The sequence below is a fragment of the Ambystoma mexicanum genome, chromosome 7p, assembly GCF_040938575.1.
Source record: "Ambystoma mexicanum isolate Mex_15411 chromosome 7p, UKY_AmexF1_1, whole genome shotgun sequence".
Classification (NCBI taxonomy): domain Eukaryota; kingdom Metazoa; phylum Chordata; class Amphibia; order Caudata; family Ambystomatidae; genus Ambystoma; species Ambystoma mexicanum.
This window is the reverse complement of record NC_090939.1, coordinates 627,846,749-627,871,292: the sequence shown is the minus strand read 5'-3', so window position 1 is coordinate 627,871,292 and position 24,544 is coordinate 627,846,749. Positions and strand designations below refer to the sequence as shown.

General features: G+C 49.8%; 1 protein-coding gene across 4 annotated transcripts in view; it reads right to left on the bottom strand.

The window, feature by feature from the left end:
• The window catches only part of CRACDL (CRACD like), a 1,245,069-nt gene that overhangs the window by 146,901 nt on the left and 1,073,624 nt on the right, over window positions 1-24,544 (bottom strand). For all 4 annotated transcript variants that reach the window (XM_069636650.1, XM_069636646.1, XM_069636647.1 and 1 more), the window contains one exon: window positions 8,558-10,178. In XM_069636650.1, coding sequence (XP_069492751.1) covers window positions 8,558-10,178 — 1,621 coding nt within the window. The remainder of the gene's footprint in view (window positions 1-8,557; window positions 10,179-24,544) is intronic.

Here is a 24,544-nt window from a genome sequence, read left to right as displayed (position 1 = left end):
GACCCCAGCAGGGTCCATGTTGGAAAAGGGGCGGGCCTTATCAGCTCTTTTAAGGCATTCCATGTCCTTCCCCTGTTACACCCCCTGGAACCAGGTAAGCTATTCATTAAGGTAAGTGGCCAATCCTGGGAGGAGGTGGTGGAGGACGTCCGAAAGACCAGAGTAGGTGAGAGCGTTTTGGGTGTAGAGGCTATTGTTAAGGAGGGGGTCTGTTGAGTGTTTGTGTGAGAGAGGGAGAGGTAGAGTAGTGATGGACTGGAATAGTGGTAGTGGGAAAGGTGGTGGTAGTAACTGGAAGTAAAGTAGGCAGTGGGAGTAGCGAGTGAAGGAGAAACTCAGAAAGAGCACCGGAGACCCAAAGTGATAGCCACAGCAGGCAGAAACACAACACGGTTGTGTTTGAAAACGCTGCGGTTTTTCTTTCTGAGTTTCTCAGGCTCCTCGGAGCCGGAGGAGCCTGAGAAACTTGGAAAGAAAAACTGCAGCGTTTTCAAACACAACGTTGTATTTATGTTTGCGGTCGCTTCAAAAGCGACCGCAAACATAAATACAACGTTTTTAAAGCTGCGGTTCTATTTTTAAGTTTTCCGGGCTCCTCCAGCCTGGAAAACTTAGAAAAAAAAACGCAGCCAGTGCTTATTTTTTTTTTAAAATAAATAGCACTTACCGAGATTCAGCTGCAGCTTTCCTGCTCTGGTCTCCGGTCCCCGCGTACAGCACCAATGAAGGAAGAGCAACCCAGCGGTAGCTTTTGTTTACTACAGCTGGCTGGCTTTTCCTTCATTAGTGCCGCAAAAGCCAGCACAGGCGGGCATCCATTTCACAAAATGGATGCGCCCATGTGCTTGCTTTTGCGAATTTTGAGCTTGAATAGCTCAAAATTTTACATAGGAAGTTTTAAAAAAAAAAGTGCTAGTATTATTTTTTTAATGTTGCCTATCTATTTTTAAAATATTTTTTTTTACTGGACTATCCCTTTAATGTGTTTCTGTTTTAAGGTCAAATATCTTTGTATGCATTGCCATAGTCATTGGATGTAAAATCAAATAGGGCTTCATGCTTATCTTATTGAATTCCAGGATACTGTCCCTAAGAAGCAGCGCTCCTGTAGATCAAAAAACGTATGCTCACAGGGAAGAGTGATTCCACAACACTGGAAAGTAAAGTAAGTGTTACAAGTCAAACAATGGATTAAAGAAGCTTCCAGAAGTACGACATTAGAAAGAGTGAAAATTAAGAGAAAAGTGAGTGGTCTTTCAGGAAATACGGGACAGTATTCTGTAGCTCCTGGACGCAGTATCGTTCTGTTGTTTAACAAAGCACATATGATTCTTTAGTACTCTGTAACAGTACTCCAGATGTTGTTGAATCTGTATGGGTAAATACTGTACTTGGGATTGTATTGTTTTCTGTATGTTACTACTACAATGAAATAAAATACCAAATACCACAAATTGGACAAATATCACTGGACCTTACTTCGCTATCTGCAATGAAAGTAAAGCATGTTCAAGGCTTTACCGGCCTGGACCCTCAATATCTTACTTTAGGGGATTGGAAACAGATCATTTGAATGCATTTTCCAAGCTACCGGCTAAAATCACTCATACCCAGCACCATATGTTGGAAAATGGTGCGTAGTTATGTTGTGACTCTGCTTATCAGTTTGGTAGGACAGAGCACCGCAGAAGAAACATTGTCCTGCAATAAAGGGTAAAGGAGATGAATTGTAGTGATAACACAAGGGCACTGTTCCTAACCATGTATCAATTTCCGAGGTCGCTGATGGCCCGCTGAGAGCTATGCTGTTGGCAGTGTAAACCTTTGGGTGACTAAGAAGGATTTACTGTAACTGCACACTAAATAATAATGTGTTTTCTTATTTAGTACTTGATGCTGGATTACTCCTGCTTCTATGTTATGGGACTGAATGTTTGGACCTCAGAAAGGATGATGTGCTAAATCTCCACTGCCGTAGAATAAGACCTTGCAAGGCGCTGGCGGGCCTCATGCCTGAGTCGATGCTTAAGTCATGCACTTCCACCCGGGCATATCATTTGAAAATCAAAAGGAAATATGCTGCAACACTTATACGCCAAAAGCACGTACAACAAATCTCTGTGGTCTGTACCGCAATTTCATGTCACTATTGTTAGAATTATAACACATGTACGATAAAGAATACTCTGCAATCCAACCCCTGACAGATGTTTTCCCCTCATTCAGACGGTATACCGTTGTTTCATTGACAGTCATTTTTACGACTGCCTTTTTTACGAGTACAGATCTACGAAAAAGGTCATCGAAAATTTTGGACTGGACCAAAATCGTCAATGAGGAAACAGGCTCCCTTTGCGCAGCACAGGATTCTAGTATTCCTTGACCTGGCCAGCTAGTGACACTATCTCAACAACCAGTTAAACACCATGCAGCAGCCATACCAACACCAAACCCCAGCTGCGCCCTTCATATGCCCCACTCGTGTCAGGTACTGATCTCTCGACAACATCTGGAAGAACCCGATTCAGCCCACGGAGCGCTCTACTCCGGGGGTGGCACTACCCCGCCTACGTGCTGCTCGATGGCAAAAAGGCATTACATCTGACACTGCCCAAAAGAAGGCAAGAAATTAAAGCATTATGCTCATTATACAAACACGGTTCAAGCAGCCACAGGACTGCCAACATCTGGAACAAATGTCTGATGTGCACTTTAACCAGGTTACTCACTGTAGTGACCACCTTACTCCTAGTCCATAGTCCCCTTTCCTCCATACTTATGGGACATCTCTCTGTCCTGTGGGACGGGACCAGAGCACTTTGTAAAAAGCATCCAAAAAATTGTTTCCAAAAATGTGTCCTTCCTCTCTTTCTTGCTCGGGGCCCGGCACGCGGCCGTAACCCCGCCCACCTTGGCTCTTCCCCGCGCATCACCCATCAGTCCTTTTCTATCGCCAGCTCAGAGACCTATTAGCAATAACAGAGGAACCTTATTAGAAGGGACGGCGGCGGGCGTATGGAGGAAAGGGGACTATGGACTAGGAGTAAGGTGGTCACTACAGTGAGTAACCTGGTTATACTCTTACGTCCCGTCCCCTTTCCTCCATACTTATGGGAGATTCCCAAGCACTCCTTACAGGAACTACGGGTGGATGGAAATAACCCTTACTGAAAAAGGTTCTTCAGCACAGCCTGACCAAACTGAGCATCAGCTCTTGAGCTCATGTCAAGACAATAATGCTTACAAAAAGCAGATGGGGAGGCCCAAGTAGCTGCCCTAGCGATGGACTCCCAGGGGACATATTTCTGAAAAGCAACCGCGGCTGCCTTGCCCCGCACCAGGTGTGCATGAATACCCTTAGGAGGTTTCAGCCCTTGGATGGTGAAAGACTCCGTAATGCAGCCGGCAATCCATCGAGAAATAGTCGCCTTAGACGCCTGCTTACCCTGAGGGTTACCAAAAGTCACAAACATTTGAGAAGAACTCCTAAGCTCGGAGGTTCTGTCCAGATAGAACTTAAGGGCCCTTCTGACATCGAGACAATGCAGAACCCTTTATACCTCTGAGTTAGGGTTCGGAAAAAAGACTGGCAGGGAGATCGACTGATTCAGATGGAATTCAGAGACCACCTTCAGCAGGAAAGCAGGATTTGGCCGTAGGACTACCTTATCCTTGTGAAAGACCAAAAAGTGATGCCCCACCGACAAGGCCTGGAGCTCACTCACCCGCCTCACTGACGTAACGGCGACCAAAAAGGACACTTTCCAGGATAGGATAGATCCACCGTGGCCATTGGTTCAAAAGGCTTATGGCACAACGCCGTCAGGACTACATTTAGATCCCAAGGCGGGTGCGGACTACGAATTGGAGGGTAGAGGCATGTCAAGCCTGCAAAATGCCTCTTAACCACTGGATTACACAGAGAGTAAGAACATTGGTCCGTAGAAAGATAAGCAGAGACCGTTGAAAGGTAAGTTCTGCATGACAGAACGTGAACACCGACTCTGCTAGGAAGGATACGAAGGACAGCACTGTGTCAATCGTAGCCCCCCTTGGGTCCAACTGTTTTTCCAAACACCAATGACAGAACCTGAGCCATTTACTTCTGTATTGGGATCTAGTCGAGGGTTTCCTGGCTGCCTGGATAATACACATGTTATCCGCAGACAAGTTAAGATGTTCTAAAGACTTGAACTCAGGCACCATGCTGCCAAACTGAGTGATTGTGGGGAGGGGTGCCACATCTGCTGTTCCCCCTGATGAAGAAGGTCGGGGGTCACTGGTAACCTGATCAGCAGATACACTGACAGGTGTTGAAGTTCTGAGAACCAAATGAGTAGAAGGGAACAATTCACTGAGTTCTTCAGCTTCCAAATTGCTCGATGGACTAGAGGCAGAGGCGGAAAGGCATAAGCTCTCATGTTGTGCCATGGAATCTCGAGAGCATCCCCCAGAGAGGAGACTCCCAGCCCCCCTATGGAGGCATACTGAGGAAGCTTCTTGTATACCGCCGTAGCGAAGAGGTCCACCTCCGGTGTGCCCCAACGCAAGAAAATTCATGAGAGGACTAATTATCAGCTTGGAATCCGGGTCCACAGCCTGACGCCAAGAACTCCGAAGAGCCATCTGGGTCCGCCTCATCTTGAGTCGAGCAAGAGGAAGAGCCAACAAGCACGAGGCCATGAGGCCCAGAAACCTCTGGAACCACCAGGCCAACATGCTCTCCGACTGCGCAAACATCTGACACATGGCTAACAGATCCGCCATCCTGTCCCCGGTCAGGTACACTCTGCAGTTGATCGTGTTCCACCGAAAACCCAGGAAAATCAAGTCCTGCGAGACCGTCATGGAACATTTCTGCCAGTTCACCGACAGCCCAAGATGGAACAGGAGCTGAAGGAGAGACTGAAGATTGCCCGCTGCTTTCAACGGACAAGGGCGGTTTAAGAGCCAGTCGTCCAAATACGGATACACATCGATACCCTGCAGACGAAGATAGGCCGCAATCACCGACATCATCTTCATGAAGACACGCGGCGCTGAGTTGAGGCCAAAAGGAAGCACTCGAAACTGTAAGTGCTCCTCTCCCAAAGAGAAACAGAGATATCTCCTGTGTGGATTGCAAATCAGAATATGCATGTAGGCATCCTGAAGATCCACCACACCGAGCCAATCGCCCATCTGCAAGGAGGACCGTATCTGGCTGGGCGTGATCATCTTGAATTTCTCTTGGGGTAGGAAAAGATTGAACTGGGAAAGGTCTAGGATGGTGCGCAGGCCAGCCTGGTTGGGTTTGGGCACCGTAAACAGCCGGGAGTAGAAGCCCTCCCCTCGTTCCCCGAGGGGGGGGGGTTCCACAGCTCTGAGGTCCAGAAGTTTCTGAACTTCGGCTTTGAGGGAGGGCAAGCCCGATAGCTGAAAAGGAGGGTTGAAGGGTGGGGTAGCGGGTAGGGGTAAGAGGAAGCCCGCCCGAGCGACTGACAAGACCCATCTGTGTTTGGTGATGGTCTACCATGCCTCCCAATGAGACGCAATGCGTCCTCCCACCGGGGTCTCGTGCGAGCGCAGAGAACCCTCATTTTGTAGGTTTTTTGGTGGTGTTGCCACCTGAACCTGAGGAGGAGGCTGAGGAGCAGGAGAAAAACCGAGTCCGTTGTTGCCTACGGCGGTTATTCCCCGAAGGGGTATCTACTCTCTGAGATTTCCGGTCAAGGAAGCCCCTAAAGCCAGAGGAGGGTCGGCTTTGCAACAACGGTCTCTGGGTTTTCAAAGGGGTCTTAACAAGGACCGACAAGGATTTAGCTGTCTGAGTGCTATCCTTCGTCTTGGTGAGCTCTACATCTGTTGTAGAATGAAAGAGCTCCTTACCATCGAACAGAAGGTCCAACACCTTGTCCTTCACTTCTTTTGAGAATTTAGTGGCATGCAGCCACGCCTGCCGTGAGGTATCAACCCCCAGCATAAGGCCCCGAGCCGAGGTGTCTACGTGATGAGCCGCAGCCTCCAGGAGATCCTGGGCCAAGACCCTGGCTTCAGATAATCCCGCCTTAAAGTCTTCCAGCTTCTCGACTGGGATGAACTCCTCAAACTCCGACAGACCTTTCCACATCCGCATATTAGCCCCTGCTAACACCAGTTCGGCATTGGCCTGCCTGAGCTGCAAGGCCGAGTTGGCGAAGATTTTTCACCCAAGGGAGTCAAGGAGCTTATCCTCCTTTCCCAGAACCTGAGTAGCCGTCGTGGAAGAGGATCCTGCAGGCTTGGAATGCAAAGTGGCCGCAGCCACCACTGTGGAGGAGGGGGCGGACAAGACGACAGGGCCACCTCTTCCGAAGAATGCAGCCTGTATCGCGTGTATCGCGTGTCAATTTTCATATTCACAAAAAGTCCTGAGTGTGGCTTTTCCCAGACCCTGCGGACCTCGGCCAGAACGTCCTTCTGCAAGAAGAGGCCGGTATGCTCCAAAGGAGACAGGGTGAACGCTCCAGAAAGCACGCCCTCCTGTGGAGCGGGTGCCTCGGGCACCGGAACATCTAAGAAGCACATCATGTCCAGTACCCGGTCATGAAAAGCTCTAATAGAGTGTGGCAGGTCCTCATTGTCCTGATCTCCTTGCGCGTCATCCGACAGGTCAGGATCCTGCTGAGCCATGTCGGGCGCAGCCTTGTCCACGGGGGACAATGGGGGCAAAGGCGGAATAGTCAGGGAAGGCACCGTAGGCAAGGGATGCGCTGGCGGAACGGGTGGAGCCGGAGGCGCGGGCGGACATATCTCCCTAAAAGCCCTTTGAAATATTCCCTCATGGGGTCAGTACACATGAGCGTTTGAAATTTACCAAAAAAGGCGTCCTCCGGGGACTGCTTTGGAACCTGAGGAGGCCTCTCATGAGGAGGATAATTCCAGGGACGTAATGGGGAAGGGTGTCACACCGGCCCCTCCACCGACGTATCCACATAAATCAAAGGTGCCGACCCCGCAGGCAACGAAACATTGTGCGGAAGGGGCATCCGGGCGTTCCAATCATAAACTGGCCGATAAGGATGCGCACAAGGAACTCTACGTTCACCCACAGAACCAAGCCCTACACCTGAGGTCGATGGCGTAGTTGTAGGGGTAGCACCCAAAATGGCTGCCACGGTCGTGGTGGAAACGGACACCATTTTCTCATCGCCTGAGGGGAACTGCGGCACGTGAGGAAGTGAGGCAGGGGTCGCCATCGATGGATCAGGGGTCTTAACTTTAGCCTTAACATAAGGAACCTTGGCAGAGCCGGTACTATGAGGCCTGGAATGTCTCTGCGACATACCAACCGCCAAATTAGCCTTCCCAGGAAGGACCTCGGCACTGCCAGTAAAAGAAGAATTTTCCTTCTTTGCCCCATCAACAGATCTGGTGTTGCAGGAACGGTGAGAAACAACCTTGACCGATAAGGCCTTGTCAGGCCTCTCAGAAATGTTGGTAGCTTTAGCCTCTGTACGAGGGACCTCAGACCCAGGTCCGGTAACAGCCTTATTCGCGCGGGCCTGGAACATCCGTTCGGTAACACCAAGCCCAACCAAGGCCTCGGGGCGCACCCCGGTCTTATTTTTGAGGGAAGCCGGTAGAGAGGCCTCAGAGCGAGCTACGGTTCCCCACGACTCAGTAGAACTGGGCCTACAAGCAGCCCCCACAGGAGGGGCCTCGGAGTGTTCTCCGGTATCCACAGGCCCCTTACGGAGACCCTTGGAGAAAACTCTGGTACAATTATTAGGCCCAACGGGCACCTCAGGGCAATCCCCGGTGACAGAGCGGTCAACGGCCCTCCCGGCCCGGGAGGAACCCGGAAAGGTATCCCCCGGCCGGGGTGCTCTGAAAAGTAAAGAACTGACCAGGCATTTCTTCTTTTCGTCGATGAACGCCTGAAAATGCGAAGGAGGAGTTTGTCAGAACACCTCCTCCCACTGCTCCAACCGATGTTGAAGTGCCCGGACAGAAAGGGAGTCGCAGTAAAAACAGGAGTCCCAACGGTGATCCGGACTCAAACACTCTAAGCAAAGAGGATGGGGACCTGCCCTCGCGAAGCGTCGGTGACACGATGAACAATCTGGAAAGTCTAAACGACATAGACAGACTAGTACACGATCGCTAGCGAGAGCCAGAGAGGAAAAAAGGGAAGAAAATCTTCCGAGGATGTAAGTGCGTCCAGTTCCGGAAGAGCGGAGAAAAGGACTGATGGGCGATGCGCAGGGTGGAGCCAAGGTGGGCGGGGTTACAGCCGCTTGCCGGGCCCCGCGCAAGAAAGAGGAAGGACACATTTTTGAAAGACATTTTTGGGATGCTTTTTACAAAGTGCTCTGGTCCCGTCCCACAGGACGGAGCGTTGTCCCATAAGTATGGAGGAAAGGGGACGGGACGTAGGAGTATGCACGTTTTCAAAGATGAACACTTACCCCGATCCTCTGCCTTTATTTTTCGCAGCTTGTGGCAACAACCTGAAATGGATTCTCGAGTGGAGTCATGATAGCGAAAGCATAGCACCCATACAAGAAATTGCAAATATGTCTAAAAAAAGGCTTACCAGACAATTTTAAAAAACTGGATCTTTTTTCTGTCTCTTTGCTTTCAGCTTTGGATTCAGGTGGGGTGGTGACATTCTCTTGGTTTTCAGTGTTGGAAGTGGTTTTGTTTTGCACCGCTGGCTTTCTGAGGAGTGGAGGTTTTGCATCTAGATTTTCAGAGGACTTGGCTTTCCATTTCCCATGCTCATTTTGCACGCTACTCAAACTGACATCAGTTCTTTTGATCGGCGTTTGCTCATCCTTTGAGATCGGGGCGTACGTCCCCTTTTCCACCTTAAACTCTGCACTGTACCTCTTGGCACCCTTTGCTTCTGCTGGAGAGGAGCCATCTCGGTACCTCAAGGAGAGAGAGGTGGATCGAAGCTTCACCTGGAAAGGACTTCGCTCTTTGGCATCTGACTGGCAATCAGGGGAAACCAAAGGCTCATTTAAAGCTGCTGTCGTACTTTGGGTTTGAGAAACATAAACAGGTGTCCCTTTCTCCTCTGTTCTGGGCTCAGCGTCCAGTGGGATGTCCTGCTTTTTGGTGTGACATTGCTTTTCCTGGTGCTCTGAAGCTTCCTCCACATTCCCTTTCGGCTTTTCACTTACAGAGATAGGGAGATCACTTTTTGACAAAGGGAATTGTACACTTAAACGGTTTTCACGGCTGAGACTTCCTTTCATGTTAAAGCTCCCAGTCTTTGGTCGCTCCCACGCAGAGGACACAGAAAATTTCCTCTGAGTGCCAAGTTCACTGGCGCCATTCGCTCGATTTTCTGGGACGGTGCATGAATGACTCGCGGACTGAGCACTCTCCTTCCTGGACGATAGTCGTGATTGAGTGCTTTTGTTTTTTTCTCGCCAGCTGTAAGTAGACCCCACTTTGACTGAAGATGGTGCTGTAGGCTGAGTAACGGGGAAAGAGGATACATTTGCATGAAGGTTGTGGCCAGAGGGCTTTCGAGAGGATCTCCTAAGAAATTCTCTCCCTAAATCAGACATAGCTGATGAGGATTCTTTTATTGAATTTACATATTCTGTATGCGAAACCTCAGCTGGCGCAAATGCGTCAACTTCCATTCTTCTTTCTGCTGCTGCTGAAGGAACGAAAGTGGCAATAGAGGTGTCCTCTGTGAGCGAAGCATTATTTACAGAGAAAATATTAGAGGGTGGCCTTCTTTCTGGTTTTACCGTCCTAACTGTACTGCTCTGTGTGTTATCAGCAAAGATACTACGAGCCCTAGATAGGTCCTTACCACCTCTTGCATCTTTGCTCAAATCAGTTTGTACAGTGTACTCATTTTCTTCAGATCCTAAAGCGACAATGCAGGAAAGCTCATTCTTTTCCCCACACAGATCCTCCAGAGTGATCTGAGCGGCCTCGCTCGGTGTAGCCTTTTCAACGGCAGTCACAGAAAGCATTTCATCTGCACCTCCACGGGAGGACGCCAGAGGAGTGCCAAGGCCGAGTGTGCCTGATACATCAGCCACTGTCTGTGTTTCATCTTCTGTTGCCTGCTGGTTTGAAGCAATGCCTTCCCATGCTAACGGCTGCAATGCTTCTTTCCAGGCACCATCATCTATCTCTTCTTCTTCTGGGGTGCAGCTCAAGTCATTCAAAGACTCAGACGGAGATTTCTGCGAAGAAAAGAAGTAGAGATAAGCTACAATGGAATGTGTCCATGTCCTAAATGATTTCCTTTCTTTTTTATCTATCTTTAGTTTACATCCTATGAAGTCCATACACAGAAACAATAAAAGTATTTTAATTAGGATACGCCAAAAAGGGGAGACTTTATAATAATGCTCAATATGTACTTGCCAAATGAAGACAAAAACGAATTTCAAATGTTTTACAAGATACGCCAAAAAGGCGAGACTTTATAATAATGCTCAATATGTCCTTGCCAAATTAAGACTAAAACAAATTTAAAATGTTTTACAAGAAAGACACAACTGTATTTTCTATCTCTCATTCATAATGCACAGAACGATATGTATATCCATGATATCACCACATTCAAAGCTATCTAATGGTTTATGTAGCCTGGTACTTCTTCTAGAAAGAGAAAGGTCTTAGTCATAATAAACCTGGATTTTATGATGTTCTATATCACAAACAAAGGGCTTACCCATGCTTCTGGCACTAATACCGTAGATTCACACCCCAGTATGCAAGGTCCATGTTAACAATCACGGGTGGAATTGATAATTTTAGATGCTTGGGACTCAAGTACCTGCCTGTGTCTGGCTACAGACTTCCAGCTGTCCTCCAGTGGCAGCAGGGCCGGTTCAAAGTCACAGGTACATTTCTGACCTCAGCTGCTGGATTCCAAAGTTCCAACAGGCAGATGTTTTTTATTAGCTGCAAGCACCTCTGATTCAAAATGTAATACATGTGTGCACCTAGTCAGCCTGCTGGCCGTAGATTAATAGTTACATGTTTCGGGACTGAGCGGCTTGTTGGGAGTCATCCGTTATGACGATGACCTCATGGTTGAGCAAGTTCCGAGGAGCTGGTCCCTCCGACTGATGGAGAGCGGTGCTAGGGGGTAAGAGTCGCTGTTGTGGAGGCGGATTTAATATTCCATCTGCGGCCACCATTGGGCGTGTTGTAAGACAGGGAGCGACAATTGAGGGCCCACGATCCACGTTCAGCTTAAGGGATTTTAATTGACCGTCTAGAGCTGTGATATAGCCTTCCAAATCGCTTCCAGGATTTCTTCATCAGTGAGGTCCTCTTGCCTGGATTTAGGATCTGGGGCAAAAGCATGAAAGAAGTCTGTTACAAGGCTTGCCATTGAGGGTTTTATTGATTCGGGGTTCCATGGTTTTTTAACTGCTTGACTGCATGTTTTGATTTTTGAGGCCTGAAGACTCAGGGCCAATTTTTTATTTTTCCTTTTTAGAGGCTCTTTTCTGCTGCGTGGTCTGGATTTTCTCAGGACTGGGGACCCCCCCTCCATCCTGCCTCGTTTTTTTATATTGGGCACTCCCACTTCGTGTGCTGGTGATGGATTGGTGTTTTCTGGGCAGTTCATGGGAAGGATGATAATATCGTTCTCTGGGCCCCCACTGTCTGCCCGGGGCCAAGGGGGAATACAGTCTTGCATTGGAGGGGCTGATGTGGGTGGATTGAAGTGCACTTGGGCCTTGATTTGCCTTCTATGATCGCTTTCTGGGTGACGTCGGGCAAACATCTGATCCGTTTGGATGTGTGGCCTCCCTCTCCTGCCTCGAGAGCCCTTGGGCCCGGCACTCCAGGGGATTGGGTGTAAACACAGCTTCCATGTGGGGGGGCGTGGCCCTGATCGTTCCTGGGTTTCCCGCCCGTGTGGCCTCCTCTGCCGGGGGCGGGTCCTGACTCCACCCCCTGAATGGCCCGCGGCTGTTTCGGGTCGAGCGGCACCATTTGCACGGCCGCCCCTGCCGAATGCGGAGGGATGATGTCGGGCTCCTTGCCTGGAGTGGGCCGCCGCTGCTGAGTATCCGGCCGCTCGATTGCAGGAGTCCCCCCGCCTCTGGGGCCCGGAGCTGTTGAGGGGAAGTCTGCAGTTGCGAGGACACAGGCGGACAGACTGGAGGATCCAGCGTTTGTATTAGCGGCGAGGAAGCAGGTATTTCCTGATGGGCTCCCTCCACTACTGCCAAACTTGTTTGTCTTAGACTGTTTTGCATTGTGGCACTTTCCTCCATGGATTGTTCAAATGTGTCTGCACGCCTGGGACGGGCGTGAGATGTTGGGAAAGCTGGCATTTTGTTTTGTTTGTGAGACGGAATCAAACCTAACGGTAGCTGGCTTTGCACGCCGCGCTGTAGAGTTTTTGTGGCGTTTCGTGAGAACGCACTTCTAAGCAGGCGACCCTCCTCCGCTTCCCTAGGGTCGTGCTCAAAGTCCTGGGTATTCACGGTATCCGGCGTTTGCGCCATTGCAGCCATGCACAGACTGCCAAAGATTGCACACTCGCAGCCACACTCCGCGGCCCGCTCCGCAGTATGGAGTGGGTCTTGTAGAACCACAGCAGTGGTAGCACCTCCCAGGAACAGTAGAGAGTGAAGAGTGACTGCCAAAGACTGCACACTTGCAGCCACACTCCAATTATACAGCCACAAGTATGTCCATGTAATATTATTGTCAGCTTAGTGAGATGACTCATTCATGACAGGGATGGGTGTGCATGATCTATCTAGCTTGGGTGTACCAATAAAAGCCATGTGGGGCCTGGCCCAGGATGCTTCTGTAAAGACTGGAGGGGGGTTATCTGTACTCCTGCCCTCTATATGGCAGAGTAGCAGCAGAGAGCACCCCAGCCAAGATTCTCTATTGATTGGAAGCAATGGAAAAGCAATCAAGGTTTAAGCTCTCAGGAGGTGATGCAGGCTGGTACTTAAGTACAGCGTAGTCCCCAAACCCCCACAAAGGGTTGTTAACACACTATGTTAGTGATAACACAGTTCTTTATATAAATAAGGTTCAAATTATATACACACACAATAACACACTTTGTGCTCAGGCAATACTATAATGATAAAATGTACAATCTCTATGTGGTACCACAATTACTCTGGATTCCATTAAAATTCACCAACATCTGACAGTTTCAAATGGCATAAAAATCAATAGCAAAAGGCATCTACAATAGACATAGGAGGAAAACAAGTTGGTTAAACAATTGGCAGAATACTGGGCCCCTACCACAAGGCGCAGTTCTGTGTGAGGCTCCCCCCACCTGAGCAACCTGTAAATAGGATATTAAACAAGCCCAGTCCATATATAGCTTAGCAGAGTCTTTATTTCCTTCTATCAAAGGTCTACTACCCCAATGTACCTGGTTTAGCAGAGTTCGTCGGCGGGTCGTCGACGGATCCTTCTTGAGTGAATTCCCTTTAAGGCAGGGTCCGCGGATCGTCGAGATTTGTCGAAGAAAAGGGTGAACAATGTTGTCGGGGCAGCAGCTTTGGTCCTTGCGGTGCTCATCGACGACCGGTCGTGGACATCCTTCGAAGATGAGGCATGCAGTGCACCTCGACAACGATAGTTCGTTGCCGCAAAGAGTCAATGAAGAACATAGGCCCAGCAAAGGGCGTCAGGTCGTCAGCGTTTGGCGTCGGCGATAAGGACTCGACCGGGGCTGGTTTCCGGATCTACTTCAGCCTCTTTTAGGACTTCGAGTGGTGGGAAACCCACCGGCAGATTCTCCTTGGTTCGTTAGCGACCTTGACTTTCTCCAGCGAGACAAATCGGTCGATGGTGATGAGCAAGGGAGTCCTTGATTCAGATGCCTTAGGCAATGGAGCATTGCAGCTCCGGTCGACGATGATGGTCGTGGACGGCGATGGACTTCAATGTCCGGATGCTTCACTTCAGATTCCTCAGCGGTCACCATCTCCGGTCGGCAGCCTTTCGAGGACTGACTTCCAGTGATCCTTGGTGAAGGTTAGTTGGTGCACGGTGGTGCCTCATAGCTCTGGAAGAGGTCTCCTAGCCAGGTCCCCTCTTGGATCAGTTCTTGGACACACCATAGCTTTTGGAATGTGTCGAAGGAAAGCAGCAGCAAAGCCTTCTTCTTCCAGATGGGCTTCAAGGTTAAGCATCAAGTTTCGACTTCAGCTTCTGAACAATGCTAGTCAGTGAGAGGTCCCCAGATATACTGTTCTCTCTCCCATTCACACTGCTGGGCCAGGCCCAGGCAGCCAATCATTCAGAAGGGCATTCAGCAGGCAGACAGACAATCAGGCTCACAGTGCATTCAGGCCATTCTTCTCCATCCAGACACTCACAACAAAGAATGTGGATTGGGACAAGCACCCAGCCATTCAGCACTCCACACTGTATTCATTCCAGTTTCGGGCAGGGCTGTCTCAGTCATTGTGTCACACTCCAGAAACCAGACACCCATAACATGAAATGTATATTGGTCCCACCCCAAGGGCATACCCCCAACATACAGTCATTGGGAAGGCTCCAGCTAGTCTGACATGGACTTCCCCCACAATACCATATATGGAACTTCCACTCAACAGCCAGTCAGGGGAAGGGACAAAGTCAGGACATCCCAGGACTTTGGGAAAACAAGGTAACAGGCAATAGAAAGAAAGAGGCCACAGGGGCCATCTTGTCTCCTATCAGGAATCAACTGATTCCAATGGCAGGTTCTGGGTATCCCAAAATAACCAGGTTACTCACCGTTGTGACCACCTTATTCCTAGTCCATAGTACCCTTTCCTCCATACTTATGGGACATTCCTCCTCCTGTGGCACGGGACCGGAGCACTTTGTAAAAAGCATCACAAAATGTTGCAAACATTTTAGTCCTTCCTCTCTTTCCACGCGAAGTATGGCACACGGCCGTAACCCCGCCCACCTTGGCTCCACCCCGCGCATCGCCCATCAGTCATTTTATATAGCGCCAGGTCACAGACCCATAAGCAATAATAGAGGAACCTTATTAAAGGGGACGGCGGGCAGGCGTATGGAGGAAAGGGGACTATGGATTTCCTTTCCTCCATACTTGTGGGAGATTCCCAAGCATGCCTTAGAGGAACTACGGGTGGATGGAAAACCCCTATTGAAAAAGGTTCTCCAGCACAGCCTGGCCAAATTGAGCATCAGTTCTGGAGCTCAAGTATAGGCAATAATGTTTACAAAAAGCCGATGCAGAGGCCCAAGTAGCTGCTTTTGCGATGGTCTCCTAGGGGACAACATTTTTTAAAGGCAACTGCGGCTGCCTTGCCCCGCACCAGGTGTGCATGAATACCTTTAGGAGGCTGGAGTCCTTGGACAGTGTAAGACTCCGTAATACAGGCAGCGATCCATCTGGAGATAGTCACCTTAGAGGCCCGTTTACCTTGTGGATTACCAAAGGTCACCAACAGTTGAGAAGAGTTCCTAAATTCAGATGTTCTGTCTAGATAGAATTTAAGAGCCCTTCACACATCCAAACAATGCAGAACCCTTTCCGCTTCTGAAGCAGGGTTCGGAAAGAAGACCGGTAGGGAGATCGATTGGTTCAGATGGAAATCAGAGACCACCTTCAGCAGGAAAGAAGGATTTGTCCGTAGGACCACCTTATCCTTGTGGAAAACCAAGAAGGGATGCTCCACCGATAAAGCTTGGAGTTCACTCACACGCCTTGCTGAAGTAACGGCAACCAAAAAAAGACACCTTCCACGAAAGGAGCTTGAGGTCCACCGTGGCCATTTCATTGGTTCGAAAGGTTTATGGCACAATGCCGTAAGAACCACATTCAAATCCCACGCCGGGTGCGTCAAACCCGCAAAATGTCTCCTAACCACTGGATTAGACAGAGAGTAAGAGCATTGGTCCGTGGATAGGTAGGCGAATACCGCTGAGAGATAAGTTCTACAAGACAGAACGTGAATGCCCAACTCTGCTAGGTGGGATACGAAAGACAACACAGTGTCAATCGTAGCCGCCCTTGGATCCAGCTGTTTGTCCAAGCACCAATGACAAAACCTAAGCCCTTTGCTTCTATACTGAGACCTTGTCAAGGGTTTTCTGGCTGCCTTAATAATGTGCATGTTATCTGCAGACAGGTTGAGATGTTCTAATGACTTGAACTCAGGCACCAGGCCGCCAAGCTGAACGATTGTGGGGAGGGATGCCACAGCTGTTGATCCTGGTGAAGCACGTCGGGACACACCGGTAGCCTGATCGGTGGATACACCGACAGGTGTTGAAGTTCTGAGAACCAGAACCTGGCCGGCCACCACGGGGCTACGAGCAGAAGAGAACAGTTCACTGTGTTCTTCAGCTTGCAAATCGTCCGATGAATCAGAGGTAGAGGCAGGAAGGCATTGGCCCTCATGTTGTGCCATGGAATCTCGAGAGCATCTCCCAGAGAGGAGGCTCCCAGCCCGTTTCTGGAGGCATACAGAGGAAGTGTCTTGTTTGCCGTTGTCGCAAAGAGGTCCACTTCCGGAGTGCCCCCAACACAGGAAAATCCAGGTGAGGATCTCCGCCTTCAACTCCCACTCGTAGCTGACCACTGTCCGCCGGCTGAGGGCATCTGCTGTGACATTCAGCTGGCCTGGAATGTGTACTGTGACTAGCCAGACGCCATGACGAACAACCCACTCCCAAATCTGGATGGACAGGTCCACGAGAGGGGGAGACTTGGTGCCCCCTTGCTGGTTGATGTAATACATTGACACCACATTGTCCGTGCGGATACGGACCACCTTGTTCGCAATGATCGGTCTGAACGCCTTGAGCGCTAGGAAAATCGCCAGAAGCTCTAGATGATTTATGTGGAGGAGCTTGTCCTGATGCGACCAAAGATCTGAGACCTGAAGAAGGTCCAGCATCGCACCCCACCCCAGAAGGGAGGAGTCCGTTGTGACCGTTACCATAGGAACTGGGCCCTGAAACCCCGCACCCACCGACAGGTTGCTGAGAGACAACCACCATTGCAGGTCCGTTCTCATGGAAGCTGGAATCAAGATCACTTTGGAGTCCGGATCCACAGCCCGACGCCAAGAACTCCAAAGAGCCATCTGAGTGTGCCTCATCTTGAGACGAGCAAGAAGAGGAGCCAACACGCACGTGGCCATGAGGCCCAGAAGCCTCTGGAACCACCAGGCCAACATGCTCTCCGACTGCACAAACATCTTACACGTGGCCAACAGATCTGCCATTCTGTCCCCGGTCAGGTACACTCTGCAGTTGATTGTGTTCCAGCGAAAACCCAGGAAAATCAAGTCCTGCGAGACCGTCATGGAAGTTTTCCGCCAGTTCGCCAACAGCCCAAGATGGAACAGGAGCTGAAGAAGAGATTGAAGATTGCACGCAGCTTTTAGCAGGCAAGGGCTGCGTAAGAGCCAGTTGTCCAAATACGGATATACATGGATACCCTGCAGACGAAGATAGGCCGCAATCACCGACATCATCTGCGTGAAGACACGCGGCGCCGAGCTGAGGCCAAAAGGAAGCACCCGAAATTGGAAGTGCTCCTCTCCCACAGAGAAACGGAGATATCTCCTGTGTGGATTCCAGATCAGAATATGCATGTATGCATCCTGAAGGGCCACCACGCTGAGCCATTTGGTTTGAGAATTTGGCTGGGCGTAATCATCTTGAATTTCTCTTGGGGTAGGAAAAGATTGAACTGGGAAAGGTCTAGGATGGTGCGCAGGCCAGCCTGGTTGGGTTTGAGCACCGTAAAGAGCCGGGAGTAGAAGCCCTCCCCTCGTTCCCCGAGGGGAACGGGGTCCACAGGTCTGAGGTCCAAGAGTTTCTGAACCTCGGCTATTAGGGAGGACGAAGCCGACTGTTGGAAAGGAGGGTTGAAGGGCAGGGTAGGGGGTAAGGGTAAGCGGAAGCCCGCCCGAGCGACTGACAAGACCCACTGGTCCTCAGTGATGGTCTGCCACGCCTCCCAATGAGATGCAATGCATCCTCCCACCGTGGTCTTGTGCGAGCGCGGAGAACCCTCATTTGGCAGGCTTTTCGGTAGTGTTACCACCTGAACCTGAGGAAGAGGCTGAGGAGTGGGAGAAAAACCAAGTCTGTTGCTGCCTCCGGCGGTTATTACCCGAAGGGGTATCCGCTCTGCGGGATTTCCGATCTATCTAGAAACCCTCTGAAACCAGAGGAGGGCCGGCTTTCCGAAAACGGTCTCTGGGTTCTAAAAGGAGTTTTAACCAGGACGGACAAGGACTTCGCTGTCTGAGTGCTGTCCTTCGTTTTGGTCAGTTCCAAAATCCGTCGTGGAATGGAAAAGCTCCTTACCATCAAACGGCTGGTCCAACACCTTGTCCTGCACCTCCTTTGAGAACTTGGTGGCATGGAACCACGCTTGTCGAGCGGTATCAACCCCCAGCATAAGGCCCCGAGCAGAAGTGTCGATGTAATGAGCCACGGACTCCAGGAGATCCTGGGCCAAGACCCTGGCATCGGACAAACCCACCTTAAAATCCTCAGGCTTCTCGACCGGATTGAATTCCTCGAACTCCGACAGACCTTTCCACATTTTCATATTCGCCCCCGCTAACACCAATTCTACATTGGCCTGCCAGAGCTGCAGGGCCGAGTTAGCGAAAACCTTCCTCCCGAAGGGAGTCGAGGAGCTTGTCCTCCTTTCCCAGGACCTGAGTAGTCGTCGTAGAAGAGGATGCTGCAGGCCTGGACTGCAAAGTGGCCGCAGCCACCACCGTGGAGGAGGGGGGCGGACAAGACGGGACGGCCACCTCTTCCGAAGAATGCAGCCTGTATCACACGTCAATTTTCCTATTGACGAAAAGTCGAGAGTGTGGCTTCTCCCAGACTCTACGGACCTCGGCCAGAACGTCCTTCTGCAAGAACAGGCTGGTACGCTCCAAAGGAGATAAGGTGAACACCCCCGAAAGCACACCCTCCTGCGGAGCGGGTGCCTCAGGCACTGGGCCATCCAATAGACACATGTCCAGTACCCAGTTGTGGAAAGCTTGAATAGAGCGGGGCTGGTCTTCGCTGTCCTGATCGCCCTGCGCATCATCCGACATGTCAGGGTCTTGCTGAGCTGTGTCGGGCACTGTCTTGTCCACCGGGGACACCGGGGGCAAGTGTGGAAGGGTTGGGGAAGGAACCGCAGCAAAGGCGGTGCCAGCGGAACCACCGGGAGCGCGGGTGGAGCCGGAGGCGCAGGCGGGCATTTTTCCCTAAAAAGACCCTTAAAATACTCCCTCATGGGGTCGGTACGCACGAGTGTCTGAAACTTGCCAAAATAAGCATCCTCTGCAGAAGGCTTTGGAGCTGCTGGAGGAGGCTTCTCATGAGGAGGATAATTCCAGGGACGCAGAGGAGAGGGTTGCCAAACAGGCCCATACCCAGAAGTGTCCACGTAAATCAAGGGTGCCGAATCCACAGGCAGCGAGATGTTGTGCGGAATAGGCATCCGAGCGTTCCAGTCGTAAAGTGGACGAAAAGGATGCGCACAAGGAACCTTATGTTCACTCAAAGGACCAAACCCTCCACCTGGGGCCAATGGCGTAGTTGTAGGGGAAGCGCCCAAAATGGCCGCCGTGGTTGTGGCGGGAACGGCCGCCATTTTGCCATCACCTGAGGGGAACTGCAGCACGACTGGAAGTGAAGCAGGAGTCCCCCCGATGTATCAGGGGTCTTCATTTTAGCCTTTACACAAGGAACCTCGGCCGAGCCGGTACTATGCGGCCTGGAATGTTTCTGCGACATACCCATAGCCAAACTAGCCTTCACAGCAAGGACCTCGGCACTGCAGGTAAAGGAGGAACTTCGCTCACCCCTTGACCCATCAACGGTTCTGGTGTCACCACAAGAGCAGGACTGGTGCGAAAGACCTTTCACCGATAAAGCCTCCTCAGGCTTCTCAGAACTGTTGGTTACCATAGCCTCCTTATGAGGGACCTCGGACCTGAGTCCGGTAGAACCCTCTTCACAGCGGCCTCCGAACATACGTTCGGTTTTAGCAAGCCCAGCCGAGGCCTCGGGGCGCACCCCAGTACTTTTGAGGGAAGCCGATAAGGAGACCTCGGAGCAAGCTCAGGTGCCCCACGACTCAGCAGAACTAGGTCTACACGCAGCGCCCACAGGAGGGGCCTCGGATTGTAATCTGGTGTCCACAGGCCCCTTACGGAGACCCTCAGAGAAAACTCTGGTTAACTTTTTTAGGCCCAGAAGGCACCTCAGGGCAAGCCCCGGTGACAGAGCAGTCGACGCTGGTCCCGGTCCGGGAAGACCCTGGGAAGGAGTCCCCCGGCCGGGGTGCTCTGAAAAGTAAACTACTCACCGGGCGTTTCTTCTTTTCGTCGATGAAGGATTGAAAATGCGTAGGAGGAGTGCGTTGAAACACCTCCTCCCTCCGCTCTAACCGACGTTGAAGGGCCCGGACCGAAAGGGAATCACAATAGAAACAGGAGTCCCAACGGTGATCGGGACCAAAGCACTCTAAACAGAGAGGATGGGGGTCCGCCCTCGCGAAGCTGACACGAGTTACAATTTGGAAAATCTAGTTTAAACGACATAGACACACTACTACGCGATCGCCAGCGAGAGCTAGAGAGGAGGAAAAAAGAAAGAAATTCTTCTGCAGATGCAAGTGCGCCCAGTCCCGAATGAGCAGAGAAAAGGACTGATGGGCGATGCGCGAGGCGGGGCCAAGGTGGGCGGGGTTACGGCTGCGTGCCGTACCCTGCGTAGAAGGAGAGGAAGGACTAAAATGTTTGCAAAATGTTTTGATGCTTTTTACAAAGTGCTCCGGTCCCATCCCACAGGACGGAGGAATGTCCCATAAGTATGGAGGAAAGGGGACAGGACGTAGGAGTATGGAGGTTACTGAGAGCACCAGTCAAATTCAGCATGGAGCTGCCACCAGCCCATACCCTGTTCTGTGGGCCACACACAGGTTCCCAAAACATACACTAGGGGCACAGGGTTGCACCCCCACTCATGGGTGTCATAAGGGTATCCCAAGGGTCTGTTCACCAAGACCAAAAAAAGGAAGAGCTGCACTGCCAGGAGTCCCACATGGACTCCTGTGCATAGAATAACACAGAACACACATGATAAAAGGAATACAGGACAAGAACATGGAGGCCCTGTCCATCCAGTGCATTTCCAGCATCAAAGCTTCTCTTCTGCTCTCCCTTAGGAGGGTCAACACCTTCCACTAAGGCACATGAACCCACCGCTCCTGACATGCCAATTAACCTCTCACAACGGGGTGCTGATAACTGGAGTAGTTTTGAAATAGACAGACCGAGAGGAGGGGGGCGGTTTAGAGTAGCTCCGAGAAGAGTCCGTCCAGAAACTTTGCTCGGGCGCCCCAAACTTCCTACCCCATTCACACTTCCTGCAGACAATACACTCTGGGTATGATATCAGCAGTTAAAGGACACTTGTAACAGCATCCAGGATTGCACTTTGAACAACCTGCTTGCTATGTCCAATCTGCTGTAGCATTTTGCCTATAGAAGAGGCCCTCCCCTTAGTTCATTCATCTGGGGACTTCAGAACAAAAAGGATTCACCTGCATCTCATTTGGGGATACAGTCTATTTTAAAGTCCTTTGCCATACAGGTAAAGACAGAAGGATCAAAGGAAAAGGAAAGCTCTTCTCCCTACCCACCGCAAGTCCACATTTCTTGTGAAAATACTGTGTGGATAAGGCCTACTCTAACTGAGGCACTGGTATCCAGGACCATGCCGCTGAAGGTGACAGGTGCCCTGCAAGTGCCCTCTGCAAGCCGTCTTGGTTGGGAAAGGCAGAAGAAAGGACACATCTTCTCCATGAGACCCTTGACTGGGTCTCCAGCAAATCTGACGTCAAGGGACAGCCTTGGACCCTGGCTCCTGCCTCAAACCCCTTGTGAGTGACACTGACCCGGACATCACCTGCCTGTCCCATGCAATGGGACCCAGACAACTAGCTCACCAACACAACAACAGAACACTGTCTCAGGGAACTCCTAGACGTTTTGCTCAATGCTTTTAATCCCCAAACACAAGAACATCAGGTATTTGAAGTGGCTCTGTACCCCTGGGCTGCCTTAAAGGATCCTAGCAACTTATAAGGCCCCCTTCTCTATCTTTTAAAAGTCAGCTGTATGTACTTGACACTTGACTTTGCCTGAGCACACCTGTTTACAAACCCAGAGTGTCCCTTTACCCTAAAGTCTACTTTCTCTTTGTTTTGCATTACCAGGGTGGGCTAGCAATGTTTTTATTAGTTGTGTGTGTTTTTTTTATTACTTTAATGAAAAATCCTATTTGTATAGAACCGTAGTTGGATATTCTTCCATTTTACTACCACAGTATTATTGCTGTCTGTGTTGCTTCAGTACCTGCTCACACACCTCCTGAAAAGTTATAGCCTGTCCTTAGGCAGCCACATAACCAAAAGAAGGAGGTATACCTGTTGAGCTGTGCCCGCTTCACTTTTACGATTGGATGACTGCTGATTTAGTAGTAGAGTGAGGCTTATTAGGCGCTTTAGTCCCTACTCATCTCTGTACTCCTGTAGAGCAGTAGAGATTTTGTTACAGTAAGGCAAGCTGGATGAGCAATGGACTGAAAACATCCATATAGCGAACACAATGACATTACTTTGACCCAGTCCGTGTAGAATGGAGTGCTGGCCCTGCACATTCAGTGCAAGGCTGCAAATTGAGCAGCTAGGAAACTTTGTTGTTGGCTTGGATAACTTGGGAAATTGTGCCAACAGTATTATTGTGGGAGTTAGTGCAATGCCGATAAGTTAGTATTTTCTGTGCATAACTCATGATCCTTCCCTAGAATGTTTTAATTGGGGAGCACTCCCATATGAATTTTTAAATTAGCTTTTGGGGAGCTGCAGTTTTTACATTCTGGATCAAAGGTAGCGTCGTATGACCGAATGCAGTTCAGGATGATGTAAGAACTCATCAGAATCCTGTATTATATCATTTGAAATGCCGCATTCAACGATATTTCTTTGGTGCTTTGACAGTCTCGTTGCCATTCTTCCTCAGTTATTTCTGTCTCCATTGTCATGGCCTCATCCAGCCTTGAAACCTGGAATTGATTTTGGTTTAGATTTCAATAATAAGGCATATTACCTCCTTCCCACAGTTCCATCTTGAAGCTCTACCCCATTTTCCACATATTTCACCCATTGCAACCGACATTTGCGCATACTCTTGGGTCGTCCTACTTGACCTACCCAGATTTTCTTTGAGTTGGACCATTTCATTCCTTCCTTTTTTAAATATGACACCCCCAATGTTTGCACTCGTCCATCCTATCAGCAAGTGACTAACAACCTGTTGGCAGCTTTTGGCAGCAGTTTGGTTTCACTTAGTGTCAGGTGCCCTCACCCAAATCAACCTAGTAACTCCAGATGAGATGTCCAGTCAGTTGAAAATTTGTTTGGGAAGCTCAGTAACGAGGGCGGAGCTTCTGGGAGAATCTGGCGCTTCTCCATTAGGACACGTGGCCCTACTTATCCGATATCCTCCCAATGTGCCGCATATTGAGCTGCATGGTTGTGTAGTACAAATGTAGATCAGGTTCCTGAAGACCACCATATTTGTGCGATCTATTAACTACATCCATCGCGATATGCAGGGCCTTTCTAGCCCATAAGGATTCCGATATCACAGCTCCACATTAAAGAAAAAAAGCAAACTCAAATCTCTAAAAGGAATATTAGCAAACCCATAAAGGAACTTTGGTAGTATTACCATCTTCACGAAAACAATTCTGCCAGCTATATCAATGAGTATTTTAACACACAGTATAATTTTCTCCTCAATAGTGTGTAGGTAGTACATGTTTACATGTGTTAAACCATAAAGACCATTCATTTTACTGAGATCTATTATATTCCATTGGAAAACATTATCAACTATTTTGTATCTTCTTACCAGGATATTATGGATTTCATAATCCACTGCCAGAAAGGCAAGGGGCTACAGCATTTCTCTCTGCTTCTCCTGTGTCTCCAGAGACCTGAGGAAAGCAGGGCAAGCCCAGCTCCCTGGCAGCATCAATGTGCCCCTCCCCATACTCTATGGAGACATTAACGCATAGAGCTATTTAGAGATATCGTAGCTCTACCTATGCCTCTCCAAATACCCTCATAAACCAAAAGCATAACTTTTCACCAGCATGCTAGGACATTCAATGATGACGAGGTGTTGAAGTTCATTTTCCACCTATCAGAGAATATCATCTAACGTAAAACTAAATTTGCCTTGTGTCACCTTGAACGTTTCCACCATTGACAACTGCAGAAACGGTCGTCAAATGATGCAATAAGCAGGAAAGCAAACAGAGAAGGCACAACAGGTTGGACGGGTCAATGCCTGATATGGTGGCTTGAAAGAAGGAGAAATGGAAAGATAGTGAGATTAACAGATGGAGTCAAATAAGGACAAACCAACATCCCCCCAATTTCTAAACACACCGGATAATTTGCATATAACATTCTTTATAAATGGCACCTGCCTCCAACAGGACTGGGAGATATCGTCAAGGGAGCATAGCACTA